Below are 26,185 nucleotides of genomic sequence, written 5' to 3' on the forward strand. Positions count from 1 at the left end.
ACAAAAAAAAATATTTTCTTCTACAAACAAAGATTCTACAGCAACAATAAAAACAGTGGAGCAGTTTCTACTTGCAAAGTAAATTAACCCTGCCTCCCTGCACGTCTGGCTATAGGCAACATGGCACAATCAGTTTTTGGCACAGCTTGCTTAATTTTTGAAAGATCCTGACATGTACAATTTTATATGCAATCATGTCAGGAATGATGCAAAATACCCTATCATAAGGAAAATCTAAATGTGTGAAGTTAAAATGCTACATTAATCTTATATTTATTCCAGTTTTAAATTTAGAGTACAAACTTCAAATCAAACTAGCAAATACAAGTTTTTAAAGGAATATCCCAACAAGCACACAAAACATATAGGGATGAAGAATTCAAGGCTGCCCTTTACGAAGATGTTACCTGGCTACATGGGCAGGAAAAGCGCAGCAGACGTTGTTTACCTTGACTTTAGTGAGGCTTTTGACACAATCTTACAGCTAACCGTGTGAGATACAGTTTGATCAAAGGATGAGGACTGGTATGAAGTCCAGCCAGTGGCTAGTTGCTAGGAGTCCTTCTCAGAGGTTTTTGCTATTTAACATTTCTATTACTGACCTTGACTGCAGGTGCCGAGTGCACCTTCGGTAGGTCTGCAGATGATGCCAGGAGAGGGGAAGCAGGTGACACGCTTTAGGACAGGGTCAACAGGATGACAGAAACCTCAAGACAGAAAAATGAGACAGCAGTGTGCCCTTGTGGCAACAAAGACGGACGCATCCAGGCTCCATTGGTAAGACTGCTGCCAGCAGGGCAAGGGAAGTGATTATTCTCCTCTGCTGAGCACCTGGGGCACCTGATAGGGAGCATTTGGTCCAGTTTTAGTCCCCCAGTACAAGAAATACCTCATCAGATTGGAGCAAGTCCAGCCACGCCACCAAGACTGTCAGAGGGCTGGACCACATTAGGTACAAGGCAACAAGTTCCTTGTGCCAAAGGAACTCAGCCTTGAGAAGAGAAGAATCATAACTCCGCCTTCAGTTATCTATTGAAAGAAGTATACAGAAAGGCTCTTTGGTCTGATTTGCTGTAGGGTTGTACCCTCTTTCCTCTGCATGCATTTTCTGAGGCACCAGAACTGAAGCTGTACGAAGACTGAACTAGGACAAGACTGGTACTAAGGAAAACAAAACAACCTCCTGCAAACTCACACATCCTCTCAGGCTAGCAGTATGGCAGATCGTTCTCTTTCAAATTGCAGGGCAGCAAGTTTGTTCTGGTGTAATCCTCCTGATGAGTAAGGACTGCCACAACTCAGTGACTGGTCCAAGGCGATTTCACTGTAAACAGAACATACAGCCTGCACGTCCCTTCTCTTTGGTGAAGGTCAGTGGGAACATAGCCTGTCTTGGGAAGACTGTTACTGCTTCTCAGAGAAGTCAAAGCTGACTTAAGAAAATTAAGAAAATATAATAAAACTTTAATGCAAGAAATCACTGTCAATAATGACAAAATAAATTAAAACATTGCATCTTTGTTTTTGTGAAAAAAAAATATGATGAAGCTTTGAAGTCCTTGAACCTTGACAATTTGGTGTAGATATAACAAACAGACCAAGAACCACTTATGTTTGAAAAACTGGGTGCCAGTGCTGATTACAGCTTCTGCCTTGTGAACCCTGCCAGATATAGTCAGAGTTACAGCAAGCGCTTTGTTTTTCTGTATAAGAATTCAACAGGGTGGAGCAATGTGTCATGTTGTAACCTCTCATATTCAGCGGAGTCACTGGAAGGTGTTTTCAGCATGCCAATGGCATCCAGTTATGCACTTCTCCTCTAACTGGTGAGAAAGTTCAGCACCTCCACCTATGACTAGTTAAGACAGATCAGAGAAAGCTGGCTGAAAATCAATCCAGAGCATGCCTGAAATGCTGAGCTAGGAAGAAGGTGAATGAGACAACAGGCAGTCCCACTCTTTCGGAAGCAAGAACATTATTTACAAGACATCATGATTAGGCTGACATTTAGCTGTTAAATTAGAAACAGTGGAAGCCAACTGTTTATCACTTGTTATCAATGAACAGCAATACCCCTTCCTTTCTGACACAGATCTTCCAGCATTTTCCAAGAATGTGAAAAGGCTCTATTCGCAGATTCTCTGCTGCACTGCCATGTCTTGTACACGGGACTGATCTGAAACACTTGGGAGAGAGAGCTTGTGTGCCACGATGGCACAGGGCAGCGTGATTTCTGAGCAAACACTGCACACAAGGCAGCACCATGCCCCGTGCCTATGCCTATGCTATGCCATCATCATGCTAAGCAACATCTAAGGTGATGGCCATAAAGCTATCGTGTTGGGCCCTGCTTGATGAGGGAACATCCTCTCTGTTCACTGTTGAGTAGACAGCAGAGGCGGTAGGGCTGGGCTGTCTGGTCCCAGTGAGGGACAAGAGGCAGACACATCTCTATTAAAAGTTTTCTAAAAGCAAGTGTTAGATACTGTGCTTTGCTTACAATTTTCTGCACCTATTTTGCGGGAATACTGACGACTCAGTTGGCAACTAACCAATTTGCTGTATAGATTATTTTATAGGTGCCAGGTGTTAGTTTAGCATCTACCACAACTCTGAAGACACTTGGGAACGCGAACAGCCTTCTGGTAGCAGTACACTTTCAGTAAGGGAACTTAAGTCACAAATGCTTCAAATGTCTGATTGGGTGGTGGGGAGTGAAGTCCTCCATCAGAAAAGAATTCTGAATTTTTTAACGGTTTCTTTGTCTCTTGAATTCCTTCAGCTCTGTACACCTGAACACCCCTGTGAAATCCTCTCTCTCTGGCAATATGTTATTGACCCAAGCCAGAGAACACAGACTCTCAAAGAAGTCAAGAACGCCATTGTCCTGTGATGGAGAAGCTTATCCTAGCTCTAAAAGTCTATTTACAACTTTCTATTAATACACCTTCCAACAAGGAGTACAACTACAATGTCTATTCTGTTCCTTGGTTAGTCTAGTTATTCAGGAAACTCTGGCAGCTTAGCAACAGATTCTGGTGACCTAGAAAACTTCAACACAAGAAAAAGCAGTATGTATAGAACTGGAGGGAAAACGGTAAGTGTTTTTAAACAACTTCCGTGGAGAAGATTAAGAATTATGTAACACCAGTGGGAGACATTTTTGAAACAAAATTAAATGCACATTATCCATTTCTTAATGAATAACATAGCCCCACACAAACATTTCCCCACTTTTTATTTCAATTAACCAGACAGAATTAGAGCACTCATTATTTTTTAAGTATTCTAACTGTGCATTAAATACATGGGCATGCTTACAGACAGACAAATGTAAATACCTCACCTGTTCATGTCTCATCTGTTCTATCATTTCCATAACACTAATAAAATGGTAACAACGAACTGAGTGGTCAACCATACTTGTAGGAAAAGGACGATTCTGCCAAATTCTCCACTCAGACATGGAAAGTTTATGAGTTCCCTCCTCTTCAGGCTTCTGCAGTTTAAAATTAAGATTAGCAAGGAGATTTTAGTTAAGAAATTGTTCAGCAAAACCAATTTCTACCTCTCTGTCAGGGACAGTAAACACCCTGAATGTAGGACTGTATCTGAACATTATCACAAATGTTTAAGTCCAGTCTAAAACAAACAATAAAAAATACAGGCTGTGTGTTGTCAGAGCTGTTCATGAAATCCAGGTTGCTTTAAGTAGTAAAATGGCATAAAAACTCCATTTTTTTTTCCCTCTGGATCAGAAAAGAGCTTGTAAAACTTGAATTTTCTATCAGTAACACTTTTATAGTTATATAAACAAGGTAATGAAAAGCTGTGATACAATACCATCATGAATACAGCATCCTGCCTGAAATTCTTAGAAGCAGGAGAAAAACTTATTGGATACTGGGAGATTTTTTCTTTCTATTTTTAATAGACAGACCTAACCTCAAAAACTCATTTCAAACATCTAATTCCTAAATTCTTAACTTCAAAAACTTGCATGTAATTCTCTAAATTGCATTTTTAAGATAGACATCCTTCAAATTCATAGTTAACTTTGTTACCCAGTGTTCCCATTAAACTACATGTCAAAGAAAACATTAAATTTAGGTTAAACTCACTGATGTTTCTTCCAGGTTTTCTAAGGTTTCAAAATGAATTTGAGGCAGTATCGGTTCCTTTGCTCCATCGCTTTCTTTAAGCCTGTAAAGTCTGTCCCATATTTCAAATTCCTCAGCTGACAAAGACCAATTCTCATGACAGTGCTTTGGGTCTGTTGGGGAGGAAAGAAGGGGAAAATATTATCTACTTCAAGGAAAAGGACATATAGAAGAAGAAGAAAAAAACCAACTTTGTGTAGTATCAGTCAGAAGAAACGTACTTTCTTTCTGCCACAACCAGAACCAGATATAGAGAATCTGCTGTCAGAAACAAAATACCAAAACAAAGTTGCACGTGCTATAATTTGGGCACATCTATTTATTAAGTGATTGCTTTGGGGAAGGCCTCATATAAAGAAGCATTGACAGATATGAATAGAGAGATTTCAATTCAACCTATCAGACACCAATAGGCCCTGAAGACAGTTTAGCAAACAGGGAAAGCATCGGGCTTGGATTTGTAAATGTAATCCTCAGGGGAGACCAGGGGGAATGAACTACAAATAAGTTGTGGGTTTTTTTGGTTGGTCGGTTGGTGGTTTTTTGTTTGTTTGCTTGTTTGTTTGTTTTCATTTTTGTTTTTAAGCTATTCTTTAAGTACTGGAAAGTAACATTATTTTGTTACGTCAAAAATATTTCTTAGTCATTTCTTGAATCAATCTCTTTTCCATTTTAAAATACTAAGGGCATGTAGATGAATAGGAGGACAGAAACAAAAGCATTATGAAAATTTTGAAGGAGCAGGGAAAATAAAAGGAGAGCTCATTGGTTCTATTGAGAATTATAATACCGAATGGTGAGTATGGGGAATCCGTGAGCATCAATGCTAGATAAAATCAAAATAAGTGCTCATATGGCAGTTCACTGAAGAAAAGGCCCTGGTGCTGCATGGGTCTGCGCGAGCAAGCTCCAGTGACACTGAGGAAATTGAGTAACTTTGTCCATCTGACAGCAAGCCCTGACACAACCGCCACACGCTTTGCCAGCTGTGTGCAACAAAAATGCCAGATCCCTCAAAACAGCCACCAGTGCAAATAGCAAAGGAACATCCAAAGCATCACTGTTAAGAGCAGCTAACATGTGATTGCCTTCAGCCTGGATGTACGAAGCTTGGAGAAAAATAATTAAGTTAATTTGACAATCGCTCTGAGACGGGATTTGGGATGAATATGCGGCCAACACCCTATTCTGACTTAATGACATGTAAGAGGAATCAGCCTGTATCTCTGAATCCTCTCACATTACAGTTTCCAAACACTGCATCTCCAGGGACGACGTGACAATGTTTGCGAGAGACTCAAACACAGATCCCTGAAAGTTCTGAGTACAAGGTTCAATTCCTGCTAACTCCTTCACAGCTGGAAAAATCTAACCAACAGTGAAGTTTTTTTAAGACTATGGTGAAAAAAAAAAAAAAGAAACGAACAAAAAGAAGATATTATTGCTACTGGAATATTTTTGACCCGAGTCTAGGAGTTGTTACACTTATTTATAGCTAACACACAGGTCAGGGACTCAGTAGAAGAGGAAGAGAGACCTGAAGAGAAAAGAAAATTTAAAACATCTGTAAGAAAAGTATATCTCGTGGCCTTTCTTGTTGTTTATAAGAAGAGTTTAGTGTTAAGTCGGCTCTAGCAGGAACTATCCAGCACCCATACACCAAGACAGTGTATTTCAGTCTTGAATTAGCGGGGAGCTCTCGAGATTGCTACCTGGACAATGCATAAAGGAAAGGCCAGGAAGGGTACTCAGTTGTAGTCAAAAACTAATGCCCTTGGCCAGTCCAAAGAGACTTCCACTGCCTCAGTTAAGACATATCTTCGTACCCAACAAGTAAGAAAGACGGTCTGCCAAGCGACCAAGATGGTATTTTCAAAGAGCAATTTGCTAGACAGGAAAAAGCAGACACCAGCAAAAAACTTCAGAGGCAAACAGATCCATTTTGGGATCTCTCTTGCTCTTGAAGATGGTTATCAAGGCAGCGTACCAGAACTTACCCTGACAGTCCAGGTGATGAACATGCCATCCAGACACGCCAAGGGAAACAGTGAGAACAACAGATGACTTCAGTTCTCCAAGCTACAGATCCAGAGGAAAACTTGCATTGGGTTTCCGTGGCAAGGTTTGGTAGCAGGGGCTGCAGGGGCTGTGAGCAGAGCCCAGCAGCTGCCCCACATCAGAGCAGGGCCAGCTCCAGCCCAAAGGGCCCCGCTGCTGGCCAGAGCCAAGCCATGGGTGAGGTTGCTTGGGCCTCTGGGAGAGCAGATTTAAGGAAGCGGGGAAAAAAAAACCTGCTGGGCAACAGGAGCTGGGAGAGTGAGGAGTGAGAAGCAGCCCGGCAGCCCCCAAGGAGGTTGGTAGTTCTCATTGCTCTACCTTGATATCAGTAGAATCACAGCCTCACAGGATGGCCGAGGTGGGGAGGGACCTCTGACGATCACCTAGTCCAACCCCTGCCCAGCAGGATCAGACAACAAATTACATTACTCTCCCTACTCTGAGTCCGTTTTGCCAGTGACAGTAACTGGTGAATGATCTCCCTGGCCTTATCTCTACCCTTGAGCCCTTCCCATCCTATTTTCTCCCCTTTTCCTTTGAGGAGGGAAGTGAGAGAGCGGCTGTGGTGGAGCTCAGCTGCCCAGCAGGGTAAAACCACCACACAGCTCCTCCTAACAAAGGCAAGAGGATCCCTCCAACACCATCAGGTGATTGTACTGTCCAACATTACACAGGCATGAAGGCATCCAACAGCTTGCAAAATTCAGTAACACATACTTCCCGAAGCTCTGGGCTCAATAACTGAGCTATTAGGTTTCTGTTCCTGAGCAGAACAAATATTGTGGGCTGTCAAGACAATGGCCTCTGTACTTGACCAAACACAACAGGTCTCCCCAGGAGAGGAGAGTGGAAGGGAGTCCCCTTGGCTTGTAAAGAAGAGCAATGTGGACCAGCAGGCGACAGGTTAATGCCTAACTTACCGGTTGCTCAACTTTTCCCTTCTCCAGAAACAACGATTCCATGCAATATGGGGAAAGGCCTGACCATCTGCCCCGAATACTCGGCTATGTCAGGATAAAGGAGGAAAGCAGGAGCTGAAGCCTACTTTCAAACTTTTCTCTTCTATAAAGCCTGGTTGCTGTTAAACAGAGGGAAAGTGAAGCAGGCTGAAGGCAATTGCCTTAAAGCAAACTATTGCACAAGTTATCACTTCTACTTTTTCTACTGCAACCCTCTCCATTCTTGTTCTACTCATCGTAGATGAGCACACATTTCTAAGCAGTGACAGACGGACATTTCACATGCAATGAAGTCTGACTAAAATGGAGAGAAACAGGGACGCAGACAAATAGGACTCTGTCAGCATGTATGTAAAATACAATTTCAGACTTAAGGGCTGGCAAAAAACAAAGGGACAAACCAGAACTTTGTTTTTAATGTTCACGGATTCTAAATTCATTCACCCATTCTTCACAAAAGGAAAAAGCTTGTCACCAAGAGTTCTGCAGAGCACTCTGGAATAAGAGCTTGCTACAGCCAAGGGCGAGCTGCCCCAGGAAACGGGCGTCTATTTGCACTAATGGGGAACCCTTACAGCTGAACAGAACAGCACCAACTCTGCAAATTACGAGGTGCTTCGTTTTTCACACAAAGCCGCAATTCAGAGATTACTAGAACTCTCTGTGTGGATGAAGAAGAATTCCCAAAACTAAAAGCGAATTTAATAATAGTGTTGCTGCTGTGGCCAGGTTATAACTGATATTCACGCTCCCACCAACACCACAAGCAGCTGTTTTGGGCATGCATTCAAGGAGCTGCGACCAGTATTTTGGAGAGGCCACGTCACTGGCTGAAAAAAATAATGCAACTTAGGTGTAACTGAAAGATGTTTAAACAAACAAACAACAACCAACTTACTAGGTTTAGGTAACCTTATTAGGCAAAGGTAAAACACTTTAAAAAATAGTATATACATAGAAGAAAGCAATTGAATTTTCAGAAGCAAAACACCAGATGTTGTCTGAATCAGACGAAGACAGCTCTCTACTGAGAAAAGCAGAGCAAGACAAGGCTCATGTAAGACACATGCCAAGTGTTACATTCTTGGTGCAGCACAAAAAATGGTGACTTTCTACTAAACCAGTACTGTCAGGGCAAGAAATCTGAACTTAGGGAACTAAAGCACCCATGCATAAACACCTCCTTGATTCACTGCTTTTTTCAAAGACAACAAACATTGAAAACAGCAATTTTTCTGCGGTATTTCTGCTGAAAGCAGCGTAAATGATTATGTACGTTTAATTCAAATAGGAGATGAACTGAAAAAATTTATCAGGCATCCAAAGGCCTTTCCACAACTGTATTGAAAAGCATGGGCAACTGGAATGGCATCAAAAAAACACAGAGGTCTAAAGACTAAAGAAGGCATATTTTAGGTATACTTTAGAAAGACAATAAAAGAACATTGCATGGTTATGATAAAAATGGCAATTAAGGAAATAATGTGAAATTCTAAAATCAAACAAAAAGCACAGCTAGATACAACTCAGAGACTGATACAATCCGGAAGCGGGGAGAGGCAGACTAGTTGAGAAGAATCAGGGGAAGAAGTCATCACAAAATGAGATTTTACCTGGACAAATACAACATAAAAAGAAGAGCAAAAGAAATTATTGATACCTTAAAATGACATTCAGCTACTAGGAAAAACAAGGTATGGAAAGAGCACATTTTAAGGCATGTTAGCTATTATGTGCCATGACTATTGTGGCTTTATATCTCTCACAGAACAGGGATATTGGCAGAGAACTTGGAAATATCATATTAAAGATGATTATCTGGATCTTTTAGCACTTTCATCTTTTCAATGATCATGTGGGATAAACAGTAATTTAAAAACAAAAGACAAGCGAAAAAAAAAAAAAAACCTTGAGCTATCTCCAAAGATACCTGTTCAGAAATGCTACCCTCAATGAGTCCAAGCCATTTGCTTTGGGTGTGAACTTATTCTTTCCTCTGTTTTTTTTTTGTTTTGCTTTGTTTTGTTTTAACTGCACTTACTCACACAGAATCATAGGCAGGGCTGGGGTTGGAAGGGACCTTTAGATCATCCAGTTCCAACCCCCTGCCATGGGCAGGGATGCCACCCACTAGATCAGGTTGCCCAGGGCCTCATCCAACCTGGCCTTGAACACCTCCAGGGATGGGGCATCCACAGCTTCTCTGGGCAACCTGTGCCAGTGCCTCACCGCCCTCAGAATGCTCCTCAGTTTTAGCAAATTCTTCAAAAAAGATAGAGAAAGAGAAAGGAATCTCAAAAATGAGACGAAACAATGTAAGCAGACTGCAGGCTAATGGGAGTTTTGTTGTTGCTGCACTCTGTGCAGAGGAAGTCATACAGCTGAAGCACATGCTTTGGTTAGGTGACAGGGTAAGACAAGAATAACGTGTCCTTCTGGTACTCACAGAGAGTAACTTTATGAGAGGTTTTACAATGGAAGGACAGTGTAAAATTACTAGAAGCTAAATCAAATTAAGAAAAGGAAATATTTAAATTTAGCTAGGAAAGGAGGAGAATGCTTGAAATTACTACGATACTTCTGCCTGTGATACTTCAGTTTCTGAGCGCACATTCTGCCACGGACAAATCTGAAGATCAACTGAACCTCAAGAACAAATGAAAAGCAAGAAAATATAAATAAGAACACATAAAGCTTATTCATTATGGCTACCTTCTTCAATTTTGTAACATGGAAGGGAGCACTGAAATTAGAACAAGAAAATGCAAAAATTAAAGAAATTTCTCTTCTTTTTGAGACTTATCTTGAATATCAGGCACTTGCTTCATACAGTAACGAACGGGACCTTAACACATAAGCCTGGTGCTCAATATGACAAAAGCGTCAGCAATTTGCACTGATGTAACACCGGTTTCCAAGACAGGCAGTCAATCACATTCAGCTTCAGCAACTGATAGATCACCACATACGCCATGTACTTCAATGTGGCAGCGGCTAACCTATTTCACACAAAAGGAACCTGGTAATCACAGCCTCTGAAGTGCTATTCCCTCAGCAGGAAACGCGTTCAAATGTATTACCTGCTTTGTGCACTTCAAGCCTCTCATTTCTGTTTTCTAGGACAGACTTACAAACATTCTAAAATGATTTTTTTAATTCTATGTTTTGCCCCACTTTTTTTTCTCGCAAGTTGTGTCTTTTTATACCACCCTTGCTTTTCCTTACTTGGCACCTCCTGGGTTGCGTGCAAAACCCAGATAAGCAAGCCTTAGAGAGGCGTACTGGAAAAACGTTACGATCGGGAGCACCATCACAGCCGTACCACGGTTACGTCTGCAGCACATGCCTACTTAGAAAGAAGTTAGGCTGAGGATGGCATGTACAGACTGATTGACTCATACTAATCCTTCTCCAGTACATTTCTACCCTGCAAAATGGGAAATAGCATGAACTGATTTGCAGCTTAACGGGAAAGGGATCTTTTCTGCATGATTTTGTGCTTTGCTTCCCCTCTTCTCTGTTCAGGCTTTAGTTTGCCCTGGATGGTGTTTAGAAAGAGATCAGAGGTAGATTGTGATAGTAAGAAGTTCTGTGTTCAGAAGAGTTTAAAAACACTAACCTTTAAGTCTAATTACTCAGACACTGGACTATGAAGCTTCTGAAATTTTTTTAGGAGCTTCTTCCTTCCAAGCAGTTGCTGTTGGTTTTTGAAGTACTGAAAGCACTTAACAAATGAGATTGTGATTGATTTCCAAGTATTTGTAAAATTTAGCCTTTTCTTCCTGTTTTATAAGCTCATTCCAGTGCTACCTAAGTGAACACGCTAAGGAGCCATTTCTCTTTTTTAAGATTTATTTTTCTCCAAAAGCGTGTGCAATAAATCAAGGAATCACAGAGTATTTGAGGCTGGAAGGGACCTCTGGAGGTCATCTGGTCCCAATATCCTACTCTTGCTTTCTCCTTTTTTCCCCTCAAAATCCTTCAGTTTTCAAGCATCTCTGTTTTATTTTAACTTCCAACAGTATGAAAGACACATTTCTTGTATTAATACAAGAACCATGCCTAGGTGTTTTAGCTAAAAAACAAATCTAGTATAGAATTAACACTAAAAATTTAGTGACAAGTATGCCAGCTGACAGGCATATCAGAAGTCTTCAGAAGGCATTAACATTGGCCTCTTCTGTTTGTTGCTGGAGTTTCTGACCCTCAGTCATTGTCTCTATGGGAAGCTCTATGGGGAACAATGAAACAAATGTCTGAAATGAAGTACAGATATTGAAGGACAGGACTGTGATTTCAGGATGTTAAAGGAAAAGAATGCAGAATCAAAGCAGCAGCCAGCTCGATATCACAGTTTAAAAATTAAAGCTGTCAGAAGGACACTTTTGCTAGAGACCCAAACTCATGTGAGAGCGAAGATTTGATATGCTGTAATATAACGACATGAGATAGCAGCTTACAGAGCGCTTACAGAAACACCATAATCCTCTTACCGGTGACACAGGAAAAGAGAGCAGATTTATTTTGGAGGGAAGTACATCTTCTCCCTCTGGAAGGCATTCCTGAATTGTTTGGTTCATATTCTTCAGCAGTAATAAACATTTTATGCAACTCTGGATTTATGCCTTCTGGAATCATACGTGGGCTATGCTGGTAAAAATGAAGCATTTTGTTTCCTGAAATAGCTTTCTGGATGCTCCTTTTGTTACACTGACTTTGATTGTAAGTCTGTAAAAGAAAGGAAAAGTCATATGTTGCTGAACTGCTTTTTCCACATGACTTGATGATAAGCAAAAGAACGCCTGACTGTCTGTGGGGTTTTTCATTATGTTTTGTTCTGTCATGCACTTTTTTTCTTCCCATACACAAATAAAACAAAATATGATGCAAGGGCCAGAGAACTCATCATATGCCCTATTCTGTGGACATGGTCAGTTAGATCAACAAAACGGCTTGTTCAAGTTCTTGAACTGCAAGTTTAAGACTTGCAGTATGCCTCCACATTATGGTAACCAATTACAGAGCAGAAAGGAGCAAAAGGATATAGAGGAAAACAATAAAGTAGTAAAGTTGCACTGAAAATCTGATCATGATTACATTAAGAATAGCTTCTAAGTTCTTTTTTTTTTCCCATTTTACAAAGCTTCCGAACTAACATCTCTAAGTCAATTGAAATTTGAATGATCATTTTGTGCCTATGTAAAACATTCAAAGCAAATGCAATAAAAAGCAAAGAGGTACTAAAGAACAGAGATTGTTCTTTATGTTGCAAACATGCCTTAAAAATCCCTAAAATAAATAACACAAAATAAAAACTTAATATCCAGATTTTTCTATTCCATAAGTAAATCAGAAGTAGGCATGACACTTGAGAGAAAAAGAAACATGGCCCTTGCCTGGAGGAACTTACAATCTGCAATAGATATAGGGATGATGTAAATTAGATTACATCAGGAAGAAAGGAGGTCAAACATATTAAGGTATAAGGTTATTTGTTAACATCATACATGCCTCAAGTCCTTTTAATTACACCTCATTTTTGTTGTGCAACAGAGAAACCAAGATGATAGAGAAACTACAGAAAGAAACTAGTCCCCGCTCTGCACATTTCTTGTCTTTATACATTTCCCTGGGTCTCTGCTGCAGGTCACTGATGGAGACAACACGCCAAGTTAAGCAGACTGAGTGCTCTGAGTATGCCAAGCATGGCAGCTAAATTCTTGTGACAGATGATCTTTGGGAAGCAGGACTTGAAGAGGTAGACACAAGAAGATGCTCTCTGAATAGAACTGGAAGAGGTTAAGGGAGAACTTTATTAAACTGCCTTACAGACATTCCAATAAAGACTTTTTTTTTTTTTTTTAATCCTAGCACAGGTAAAAAGTCTTTTTATAGAACAAATTTTCTATTAATAATTTAATTGCCTTACAGAATGGTTACTTTAGTGTTGCTAATCAGTATGGTTCCTTTTGCTGTGTTTCACAGGCAGTGTCAGCTTGGCCTGGCAGAAGTCTGAGAGGCCTTGAGCTCCTCAAGAACTCCTGAGCCCTCACCTTTGTATCGGTTTAAATCTGCAGCTAGAAGCTCCCTTCCAGGCTAATGCACGTTGAGCTGAGCTGTGACAAGACGTTGAAAAAAAAAACAAGCAAAACATGACATGCCTGGGAACACAAGGAAAAAGGCAAAACATTTGAGGGGAACCCAAGGGACTAACACAGCACAAGCAGTCAGGTGGCATGAGTCAGCCTGGTGGATGGCAGCGAGCTTCCACGGGGAACCCAACCTGGGGGGGAACGTGTGGGGAGATGGGGGCAGGAGCAAGTCACGACGGCTTCTGTAACAAAAATTCTTGTCAAACTCAACATTTCCAGACCTATGTTTTCCAATTTCTCCCAACAAATCTTGAACAGCTTTATAATTGACTTTGGCAGGATTCTTTTGACACGCATTTAGAATTAAATTCCTACTACTTACAAATTTAAACCACAGGCACCACATTGATGGGAATAAATCAAATAGTAAGACTCTGCAATCTTGGGTTTACAATTAGCTTACACAGATCTCAGACTCCACTGTTACAAAACCTGACCAAACTGAGAATCAATCTAGCCAGTAAACAAAACCAAAACCAACAAAGAACAAATCAATTTTCCACCAAAACAATGCAGCACACCCTAAAAATGCCTTGCATTCAAAATGGGGTTGCATGATGAAAATGTAAAGATGCAGTATCATATTATACTGCAAGCAATCTAACCAAAGAAGGATGTCAAAGGGATTGCCGTGCATCCTCCCACCTAACACTACCCTGTCATCTTCTTTGGATCTCATCCAGCAGTTGCGCAGCTGCAGGGTGAAGCTGGTCAGTGTGCTGGTACAGCTGAAGATCAGTTCCCCCATCTTGCGACTCACAGCTTAGCTTTCCCCTGCTACATTTGTTTCCCAAGGGGCAGCCTGCGCTCAGAGAAGATTAATTATACTCTGAGTTGAGTGCTGAGGTTCAGGAATTTAGCAAAAGTAGATTTCCACTTAAGCTGATCTCTTCAGACCTCACACGCAAGCCTGCTACCACTAAGTACTTGTCTGAAAGCACAGTGTCGTCAGCAGTTCAGAGAGAGACACTTACAGCCCTCCACGCAGAGCTTCATTCCTATCTCTTCCACAGATTGTTCCATAACCTTGGCAAAAAAATGCTTTTTTCTGCATCTCAGTTTATCATTAACAAAATAAGCACTATTAACAACAAAGCTTGAAGTTCTCAACATGGAAGAAATACACATTTTCTTTTGGACATAGTGGGCTACTATACTTTCCTGTGGACTGTTAAGATGTTGCTAAGAGCACTCATGATTGCCACAATTTCTAATGCACAGTATACAGTTTTCTGGAACACAGTAAACAAGTTTTGCTGTTTTCCCAGCAAGAAGAAAGCTTCACACTCACCCGCTCCTCCCGCCCTTCGGCGAGGATGACAACAATCCTGCCTTGCCGCCTGCGCCCCGTTCTGCCCATTCTCTGAACAAGGCGAATTGGGCTTTTCTGAGCATCAAAGCAGATGATGAGGTCAACTTCACCAATGTCTAAGCCTTCTTCTCCAACACACGTAGAGACGAGAGTGTTATACCCACCTTCACGAAAGCGTTTTACCACCTGATTAAGAATAGATTTAACGAGTTAGCTAGAAAGCCTCATATACACACTTTGCATTTTTTTCTAGGTGTATCTGGAAGTTGAAAAAGAAATAAACTTACATTTTAAACCTACAAAACACAGACAGTCTTTCTAAATTTGTCAACTACTTCATCATGATCAACTAGCATGCACTAATGTTATCAATATGACACTTCAATTCTAAAAGAAACTGGAAAAAGCATGTCTCATCTGACTCCAACCACGGCATACTTCTAAAACTGATCTTCCCAACTTTACAGTATTTTTTTTACATTGCTGAATCAAAATTCAAGGATGTATCTTATTTTTTCTATCTATAAGAAAAAAAATCCCCAAAGCAAGTAAGTATTTAAATATTTTCATAGATTTTCAAATATATACCAGTTAGCATGTCTTAATATAATATAAATGGATAAACTGTTTCTATTTATGCATCCTGTTTAGCGAGTGTAACTTTGGATACTCTGAAAGCAATTGAACTACATATTTATTAACTACACTTGAAATTTCAGTCACTGACATACTACCTATATTAATACCTATATAATGATTTATACTATTAATATTCCTTGTAGCTATTCTTAATACAAGATTTATCTTCTCTCTACCTCAAGCTGTTCCTTTTGTGTGAAGCCTTTTGTGCTCTTTCCCGTGGAGTGGCCAACAAACGTCATTACTCTAACCACTGGATTGAAGCGGGAAAGCATTTCTGCAATTTCTTGCACACTATCCCGAAATGATGAGAAGATCATCACTCTGGTATCCACAGTGTTCACAGCCGTACTTTCAGTTGGGGTTTGATCTGTTTAGGTTAAAAAGGTCAGAAAATACATGATTGTAAAACAATTGCCGAAAGAATGTGAGGACAGGTCATCCCACAAGTTACACATTCACAGCTCTCACCTGACTTAACAATTAGAAGATTTTATCCAAGTATATGGCATTTTGTTTTTTAAAAAATCTAAACATATATGTATATATATATATAAATAGTAGAGAAAAGTGGTAATTATGAGCCCCTCAGCTTATTCAGACAAACCTTTTCACTCCCAGAAAATGCTCCTAGATATACCCGCTCAAACAATTCCTCTCTGGAATCAAAGCAGCATTCAAATTTTGGAGAATTTACACCAGCTGTAGTGAGAATGTCTTATACCTGAGGTACTATTATTCATGTTACTTTGAAAAGCTCAGGTTTGATGGCAAGTGTCTTGAAATAATGTGTTAAGATGACTTCTTTCAAAGAGGATTTGAGGTGAATTTTGAATATTACTGAAGTGGCCAGAGTAAGACAGACAGTGATATGTAGCAATAAAAAGCGGTGCTAGCATTAGTATAACATAGAGCATGGTGGAGTAAAAGGGATATATAACAGCTTTTTGTGATTCACTACGGGAAGTCATGTCTAGTTCTACAGCTCAACATCCCCATGACAGCACAAATGTTCAGAATCTTCCCTTATTACCATAATCTGGTGCTTCTGAATGATCTGTTGCACAGATGTTTGTCTCTCTCATTTCAATGCAAAGATCATAGAATCATGGAGTGGTTTGGGTTGGAAGGGACCTTAGAGAGCCCCTAGTTCCAGCCCCCTGCCACAGGCCAGGCCCCCTGCCCCCAGCCCAGGCTGCCCCCAGCCCCATCCAGCCTGGCCTGGGGCTCTGCCAGGGATGGGGCAGCCACAGCTCCTCGGGGCAGCCTGCGTCAGGGCCTCACCGCCCGCAGAGGGAAGGATTTCTTCTTAATATCTAATCTAAATCTACCCTTTTTTATTGTAAAACCATTCCCCCTTGTCCTATCCCAACACTCCCTGTGAAAGAGTCCCTCCCCAGCTTTCCTGTAGGCCCCCCAGTGAGGTTAACTATTACTTCAAAGACAAGGCAAAAAGCACTGCATTGATAGCAAGGTGTCTTTGAACAACAGAATGTTTTTTATGTTACATTGTGACAGAATTTGTCTTCTGGATACTCATTTATACATATATATACATATATATATATATATAAATTACTGCGAGGTACGATGTAAAAGCCTAGTATCTTAAAAATGCAATCTCTAAAGGATATTGTGAATTACTGAAATCAGCGCGGCCTGCCTGTATTACCAAGACACAGTGCCCAGATGTGGTGGTAAGTGTGCATACACATCTTTCTGGCCAACTATCGGAAATCACAGTTCAGTTTTCAGTCGTGTGTATCCACATGCAGAAATGCTTTCAGCAGCTTAAATCAAAGTAATCTTAAGTATCTCAAGAGCAGAAACAAAACCAATCATTTCCAAATTTCATTTTAAAAAGAAATTCTCAGGTGGATTATGAAGATTGCTGCCTCTGGTCAAAACAAACTTCACTCCTGATGTGGACAACCAAGGAGGTTAGACAAGTTGATATCCAGTGGTCCCTTCCAGCCAGTCCAAATTATTCTGATTCCTCCTGTACCGTTTCAGTACACTGCAGGTGATATGGGGGCCATCTGTCAGGTACAGCAACCTGTCCCAGTGAAGGCCTAGAACTGAAATGGTGCATATGATGCAGTACTTTTAACTAGAAACCAGACTACTGCAACACTGATAGAATGTGTTCTGTATAGTTTGCCAGCCTGAGCAAATTGACAGGCTATGCATTCTAGAGTAAGTGCAGGTTGGATATGTCCTACTTACATGAGTTCGTATTTTTCTCCTCCACTAACTTAATTACCAGCAACGTTGTTCTGTATCTGTTTTTAGCATAATCCCATGACTTGAACACTGATAACATTCAATAGCATCCGTCCTTGTATTGCAACACAATTTATGTGCTGCCACTGCCTCCTTCACTTATCCAAAACCAGACAGAGAAAATTCAAGATACTAGCAGCCCATAATCAATCTAATAGGTAATCTAGGTACGGAAGATTAGCTGGGAGAAGCTCATTATGCTGAGCCAACGCTTCTTTAGAGCTGGCCAGAATGTCTTCTTGAACTTACCTGAACTGTGGTGTATGCATCTCACAAGGCAGGGGCAACAGCGACATGAATGAGAAGCTCAGACTAAGCCTGGTTGCTTCATTACTCAGAAACAAATCAGAGAGTTTGCACAGGCAATTTGGCACTACTCCTCTAAGTCCTCATAGGAGAGATTTCACTTCAAAGGGAGGAATAAGAGCTAGTGTTGTTCCTGACACGGCCAATGACATATTATTGATACAATCCTTTCCTTCTCAAATGCAGGACTTCTCAGTGAAAATGTATTGCTGAAGCAGTGACTGGTTTTAAAAATTAAACAGGCATGACCACAGCAATTTATGAAACTGAGTAGTTCAGTAATGCTTAATTGGAATGAAGCAGTTGGGTTCAGGAGTTTTGCTTGCTCCTATTGTTTCCCTAGAGATATTATGCACTTGAACAAGCTTCCTGAAACAAATGCTGAATATATCTTCTACTGCTCACATAATGATTTACGCTTATATTTCACAGCCTTCTGATGGAGCAAAGATACATGCAATTATGTTTGGAATCATGGTAAATACTCAAATTTATCTGTTTTATTGACAGACTCATGACAAATTCTTGTCTGGAGGAGGGAGAAATCAGGACACGGGTGTGTACCCTATTGAATTAGAGTCCAAAACCAGAATTTAGGGTGTAGCTACTTGTGTACATGTGGATTTAGAGTGTACTTCCAAGAAAAGTAAGGGTAGAAATACAGGTTTGGAGTATTGCTCAGAAGGTATCATCAAAGATGCTATGACACAGTGAACAACATGGCAAATAAATAAAATCACAATGTCAGCTGCCCAGTGGATTTGCGTTGGAGATGTATAAGCTTGTGATCAGACTGTGAATTGTAAAGGGCTTTCTGGCCTTGCATTAGAAACAAAGATTTCAGGATCGGTTGTTTGTACTTGCTTTAAATTTAACTACATGCACCCGGAGAACTGGTTCCAGGACACTGCTTTGTATTCCCCACGGCCTTGCTATGCCTGTTAGTGACCAGGATAAGGGCAGTTAGAGGAACCAGGAGCAAGGAATGACAGCAAGACAACCTAACGCACCTAGCTCAAGATAAAGACTACACGTTACCATAGCTCGCCCATTTTGCTGTATAATATCATGTATTTCTTCCTGCACAGTCACTGTAATTTTGTACTTACAATAGTAAAGATTTATGGTTGATGCCTACTAAATTCTGAGGTTCATGCACACACACACAAACCACAAAATCAAAGCAGCTGAACACTAATTACCTGTTAACAATATTAAGACATACATCTGACTAACATTGCAAGGAAAAATATATATGATGGGATTCATATGACAGTAAAATCCAAGCTAACAAAAGAAGATGGAAGAGTATTAAACACAAAACTTTGTGAAAGTAACTCCAGCGCAGAATATAGAACCTGAAAAGAAAAGGCAATAGCAAATAGCAAAAGATGTTACAGGAAACCATAGAGGCACTGAGGGAAGCAGGGAGAACAGATAGAAGTATGGAAAGGACAGCAAAAAAATCACAAAAAAAATAAAGCAATTTGATAAAATGAATTTGGAGCAATTTGATAAAATGAATTTGGACGTATTACGAACAAACAGAAAGAGAAATGAGGAAACTTAATGTTGCCTACTAGAAAAGTAAATGTAATTTCCAGTGTATTCTGAGAACCCAGTATCTAAGACAGAAAAAAAAAAAGAAAAAAAAAAGAACTTAAGAGCTGGTCAGAAATTATTGGGGCTTCACAGAGGAAAAAGACACAAACACACATGGAAAAAGTAAAGAAGCAGCAAAACAAATTATCGTTATTGATGTCATTATTCCCCAAACAACAATTGAATCAAGAAGCCGAAACTTCCTAAAACCAGAGAGGTTCAAATGATGCAGAGTATTTTGCTTCACGATCTCATGCTACAGCATGGTATGTTTTTGTTTCCCATTTCAGTCAAGACAAAAAAGAACGAGGAAGAGATCAATGTAGTAGAAGGTTTCCCATTTCAATTTGATGCCTCTGTGTTTGTCATTCTTAGCAACAGGCTGGATACTCGACTTGTCTACACAGTCTTCATGTATTTTAAAAGAGAGAAGGAAGTGAATTTAACAATAAAGCTGACTACCATACAGAAGAGATGGAACACAGGGAGGAGTGAAAACATATGTTTTGAACATCATTAAAAAAAATATTCCACATTTACGTGTGTCCTGGTTCCAGTTAGGACAGAGTTAAGTAGCTCATAGTAGCTGGTAGGGTGCTATGTTTTGGATTAGGATGAGAAGAGCGCTGATAACATGCTGATGTTTTAATTGTTGCAGAGCAGTGTTTACACCAGGCCAAGGACTTTTCGGCTTCTTGCTCTGTCCTGCCAGCGGGCAGGCTGGGGGTGCAGCAGGAGCTGGGAGGGGACAGACCCAGGACAGCTGACCCAAACTGGCCAAAGGGGTATTCCATACCATCTGACGTCATGCTAAACAATATATAGGGGTGGCTGGCCGGGGTGGGGGGCCGGCTGCTCGGGGATAGGCTGGGCATCGGTCAGCGGGTGGTGAGCAATTGCATTGTGCATCACTTGTTTTCTTACACATTATTATTGTTAATACTATTATCATTTTCACTATTATTATTATTATTGTTATTATTATTTTCCTGTCTTAATAAACTGTCTTTATCTCAACTCACAGGCTTCACTTTCCCGTTTCTCTCCCCCATCCCAGAGAGGGAGGGGGGAGGGTGAGCGAACGGCTGTGTGGTGTTTAGCTGCCAGCCGGGTTAAACCACAACAACGTGAAAAAAAAACCAAAACTTGTAGCTCATAGCAAATTGTAATATTTTTCCCCCCATGCCTATATGCATACACAAAAATGATCAAAAGTATGGAATAAAAATATCGGTAGTGGCAGCGAACTTACAAAGTTTCTCCATTCTCAAAACCTGATCGTAGAATTGATCCTACACTTCTTGCAGTTGATTTTCTATCCTGTTAGGCAAAATCCTAGATGAACTGCATTGTTTTTATATAAAGAGTAAAAGGAAAATTGATGCTTTGTTGACAGAAACTCTGGCATAAAGAGCTGCAAAGACCACCATGTATGAAATAGTAAAACAATATTAAGCTTCGGGCAAAAAAGAAACACTTAAGAGAAATTTCTTTTAAAGGTCTTTTTGCTCCCAAATAATTCATTCTGATTTCAGATAAGCATAAATATCCATGTATGAGTAGTAGTAATACATATTTTTTGTAGCAGTCAAAGTCTCAGTTTGGTGTTTCAAGAGAGAAACGACGAGACAGAAATGATGTCTTTGTGTGACACAGTCCAGTGTGACACATTTGAAGCTGCCTCCCATCAAGAGGCATTTCAACTCTCTGTTACACAGTTTTTCGAATTCTTTATGAACATCCATGAACTGAACACGTAATTCTGACTGAAACTCAGTCTAGTGTACTATAACATAGCCAATTAATTTACTTAGCACAATATTAATGTGTGCTCTATCTGCAACAACCATGCTCACATCCAAGTCAGTGGCATGCAATCAGGCGCACCATTCCCTGAGAAACTTAAAGATTATGAAAGTTTCCGTATTTCTGCCTTAAGTAAAAAATGCATCTTAAGCATAATTACTGAATTATTGGTAGTATCCTTGTACTTATATACAATGTACAATACATTCAGTTTGTAGAAGCAACACTTGTATGCAAAGTCCATATGACTACATGAATTAAACACTCTCACTGCAAATTATAGCTATAAACCAATCTGTATTAAATTTATTCCTTATAGAGGTCAATTTCAAGACTTCTCCAAAGACAAGTTGCAAGAGAGACAGAAATAATAAGAACTGAGGGTTTTTTGTTTGTTTGTTTGTTTGTTTTTTAAATATTCAATTTTTTTTTTTTTTATGTTACAGGACAAGACTGAAAGAGAAGAGGGACTGCTTTGCTATTATAATTTTTCAACACTGTACGAATAATTAGTGTCCAAAAGATATTTAAGAGGATATTTCAAATTAGGATAGAAAAGAGTAACTTTTTGTTCATCTACAATCGTTTTAGAACTTAATTTCACTAAATACAATTTTGTAATTTAAAATGATCAAAAAGCATATTTTCCTTTAACAAATACTTTATATTTGTTCCTTGATAAATGATACTTTAATGTTAGCTGACTTATGTCCTTTCACAAACTCTTAAGTGTTTTATCCTTAAGCTCCATAAATACTTGGCATCTAACTCTGCAAGAGAGAACAGTTCATGGTAGCCCTGCACTGAGAGCTGACTTCCAGAACAAATTCTGTGGCTATGAAAATCAGGGGACAGAGCACCAGCAGAAGCACCGTCGTTACTGTGCAGGTGCTGGAGCCCTGGCACAGGTTGCCCTGAGAGGGAAGTCTCCTCCTTGGGGGTCTCCAGCAGCCGCCTGAACGTTGGGTTGGGGTTGGGCCAGAGGCACCCAGAGGGGCCTCCAGCCTCAGCCATTCTTTGATTCTGTGAAAATAGTTTACTATCGTGGCTGGACTAAGCAGTTAGAACAGTTTATATCAAATTAATAATAGCAACTTACAAACTGTTTTTCTTAAAGAAATTGTTATTGTATAGTTTTTCTAAAGAGGACTTTTGCACACAGAAGTTATACAAACATGCAAGACAGTAAAGAAGCACTTGAACAAATTAGAACATAAATCAGTAGGCTCTTTTACTCATTTTCATTAACAGTTCCAACTGGTCACTACTTTTTCTTTGAATTGTTGATACTTACCAGAACATTTCATCTTCCAGGATTTGAAGTGTTCTATTACTATTTCCTCCAATTTCCTTAATTTTGGATGACTGTAAATAAATTCCTTTTTATTTTCAAACACTGAAAAAGACATAAAGTGATTAAAGATACAAGTCATGTTGCAACAAGTATAAAGATTCACTGATTTTTTTTTCTCCCATCATAATTCTCTAAGTTAGGCATAAAAATTCCTGACAGTAGTTCTAATTACATTCACCTAAGCAAAAACCTCAGTGAAATACTTACAGAAGCATATCTGTTAAAGCCAGTTTATGAAAACATGCTGTTACTTTTGTTAGTCACATTGTTGAAAGTATGCAGAGTCAAATAATACTATTTTAACCTTCCATTTTAAATCATATTAAAAACTTCAAAGATACAAAACTCATTTGAAGGTAGCTAAAACCACTGAAAGATGATAAATACAAAAAATAAAGAGTCTGAGGAAAACAGTCTTGAATAAAGAATATTAGCCAGGTGTATCAAAATGCATGGCTTCTCCATCTACAAGCTATGCAGAAGTATTTGCTGTTTCATTTAAACAGAAAGTGAATATTCTGTCCCTAAAGGGGAAATACTGACCTGTTCTACTCTTGCAAAGATTTCCATTTGCTGAAGTCTGATGTGTGTCTGAAAACATGTCTCTGAGCTGCTGGTACAGCTTCATGAAGTCCTCATTACGACCAAGTTCATTCTTCGTACGAGTAAACCCTTTGTAAAAAGTTTAAATACCTTAGCATTCAATCTCCATAGTGAATCTAATTTTTGCTATCCAAAAGATCAGCTTCTCAAAACTCGTAAGCTCTTTTAAAGAGCTACAAGGTACATGGTAGCTTTAGAAAATGTACCAAACATTGTTTAGATCAATATTTTCTCAAGGAAGATTCCTTTACAGATTTTAAAGATGAAAACTATTTGTATAAACCTAAGCCTGGGTCCCATAGGTAAACCGAAAGGTTCTACATCAACCATTTAAGCAATAGAAAGCCATCCAATGCAGGAATTCTGCCAAGTACTCAAAGAAAAGGGAACCTAATCAAAAAGCTAAAATTAACAAGGTTCTTGAATGATTTTTTGACAATACAGAAAATAATTTCGTTCTACTCAAGCCAGAGACCAAACGTACCAGAACCAGTACAGAAAATCTATTTATTCATCTGTCAGCTTTCAATAGCAGACGTGAATTTAAAGAATCTGAGAAACTAAGGAATACATGAAGGTGCTCAGGTCTAATGAGAGCTCTATACCCTCAGAAATGTAAAAATCTGTGCAAGCAGAAGTAGTAAACTGTAGAAATGCCAGATGCATAAAATTCACAAGAAATTATTAGGACAGGCAAACTATAAATATATATTCTATAGATATTCTATAATATGCAGCATGTACTGTACACTTTTGGTTCTGACACTGGACAAAACAGTGACATTTTAATTAAGCAGAGCTTTTAGGCAAAGTTGTTTTTTAAGCTACCCTCAGTCACACCACAGCCAAGTGACATACATGCAAACCAAAATGAAGCAAGAAACCTCAGAGCCACACCACAGTGTATTCTGAACAGCTGAAACATTCCCCTCCCACATCCAGTGTTCAAAAGAAACCTGCAGTTCGACTGACATTGCCAAGTGGAAATTTCTCCCCTCAAAAAGCTGTCAGTACCAAACCAGCTCTACAAGACAGCAATGACAACCCAACAGGTCTAAAAATGACTGGAGAATTACAAAAGCCTCACGATATTCAGTGGCAGAATTAAGAAAAATAAAGTGAGGCCAGAAAAGAAAATATTACTGCATCATTGTATGAGGTCATTACATACCCACATCTGGAACAGTGCACAAAGTTCCCATCATCTCATTCAAGAAAATGAAAAAAGTACAGAAAAAGACAATAACAGTTACAGCTTCCTTAGTGAGAAGAAGTCGCATAGCTGGGATAGAAATTCTAGTGTGATGTATCTAAATTTGTAATAATCTGGCAAAGATGCTTAAATCTCATGCATACATTTACACTATTTTTGCTATAGGGGGGAGCTAAATAATGGAGGAATTGCTTTGCAAGACCAAACAATTGCTTCAGAAGACCAAACAATTTCTTCGATTAACTGCTTAATTGTTTTTCCCTGTCTCTTCTAAGATATTACTGCCACTTACTCTGTGTTCTGTTTGTTCCTTATTTTGTCAAAACTGCTGCCATACAGACACATTTGCTTTCCCAAATACACTCTGTCTGTAACACTGAGTTAACATTATTTCCAATAGGAATGAAGGGAAACCAAGTACCAATTATGTTTGCAATCCACTCATTATATTAACTCTTTTGTGCAAAACTAGCCAGACAGATGAAGAAAATTAAATGAGGAGGAGTGGGGACAAAAGAAGGATGTTTCTGAAGACATTTCACCTTTTGTTCCATCCATAATTCCACGAAGGTAGATAAATAATGACCGCAATCCCATTTGCAGCAGCAGCTCATAACCGTGATATAAACTGATACAGAGTGCAAAATCTCCTTCAATTATGCCTTGTTGTATCCCCTGTGAAAACAAAACAGATCATCACTAAGTTAGGGAGATGATAAGCAGCAGGAACCGTGCTGCAACTCTCATGACTAAATCAAGCTTAATGTCTGAGAAACAGAGCCGAAGAAGGAACTGATGCACATCACGTAGTCTGTCTATCAAAATCTTCAGGAAACTGGTTACAGAATTCTTAACCATCAGTGAAGGGAATCTTTTTCCACCTTGCAAGCTACCTCAAAAATACTTATCTTCTAAGATTAGCTCATTACTTTCCATTATAGCAGCATTCAAAGTTTGTCAGCTGACCCATCCCTCAGGATTTGGCAAAGAGAGAGATTTCTGCCCCGTCTACACAGGTGACAGAATTTAAGTCAGTAAAATTGTCTTGCCTGCTGTGAAGTGCATTTTCCAGTGTCTTCTTTAAGGTACACTGACTTTTTTAAGGCAATATTTAAGTTTAACAAATTTGAACACTCCATGACAAAAAAAACTCCAAGACCCTCTAAGAGAAATAGGTACGCTAATGTAGTTTTGAGGGGAAAGTGTAATTCTGGCCATCGTTAAGTACACTGAAAATTCTCAAAACAATTTCAGTTTGGAAAAGAAGTTTTTCACTTTTTCATTAAGTCTCCTTAATCAGCATCAAGAAATGTAGAACAAGTAGGCATATTTTATTCCAAGGCTTAAACAGAATGATACAATGAAAACCTAACTTAACATATATCAAAAAAGTTTGTAAATTATGAATTATCACTATTTATTCACTACTTTAATAACATGAAATACGACATTTACCATGTTTTGTGAGGAAGGGTTTTTTCTATACTGATCTCTTGATAGAATTATCTGGTACTTTGTGAGGCTGGGAATATCCCGCCTTGCCAAAACTCCCATCTTAATCAGGCGGCCAGCAAATGTTTCTAGCACCTGTGAACAGAACACAGAATATGTAAGAGATGTCAAGGTCAGAACATTTAGCCCCTTAAAATAACTTTGTTTTTACATATCTTGCACAATGGAACACAAGTTGCTCATTTATTTTACTTGAAATGTAGATTTTTTCAAAACGGGCAGTACT

The 26,185-nt window shown here is 39.4% G+C and overlaps 1 protein-coding gene across 1 annotated transcript in view; it reads right to left on the reverse strand.

Moving 5' to 3' along the window:
- FANCM (FA complementation group M) overlaps positions 1–26,185 on the reverse strand; it is a 57,868-nt gene that overhangs the window by 25,166 nt on the left and 6,517 nt on the right. Inside the window, exons 2-10 of the mRNA XM_066998784.1 lie at positions 25,903–26,034; positions 24,990–25,122; positions 23,175–23,303; positions 22,572–22,673; positions 15,457–15,650; positions 14,621–14,827; positions 11,671–11,905; positions 4,122–4,273; positions 3,347–3,499 (exon numbers count right to left, since the gene is read on the reverse strand). Of these exons, the coding sequence (XP_066854885.1) occupies positions 3,347–3,499; positions 4,122–4,273; positions 11,671–11,905; positions 14,621–14,827; positions 15,457–15,650; positions 22,572–22,673; positions 23,175–23,303; positions 24,990–25,122; positions 25,903–26,034 (1,437 nt within the window). The remainder of the gene's footprint in view (positions 1–3,346; positions 3,500–4,121; positions 4,274–11,670; positions 11,906–14,620; positions 14,828–15,456; positions 15,651–22,571; positions 22,674–23,174; positions 23,304–24,989; positions 25,123–25,902; positions 26,035–26,185) is intronic.

The sequence above is a fragment of the Anser cygnoides genome, chromosome 5 (assembly GCF_040182565.1).
Source record: "Anser cygnoides isolate HZ-2024a breed goose chromosome 5, Taihu_goose_T2T_genome, whole genome shotgun sequence".
NCBI lineage: Eukaryota > Metazoa > Chordata > Aves > Anseriformes > Anatidae > Anser > Anser cygnoides.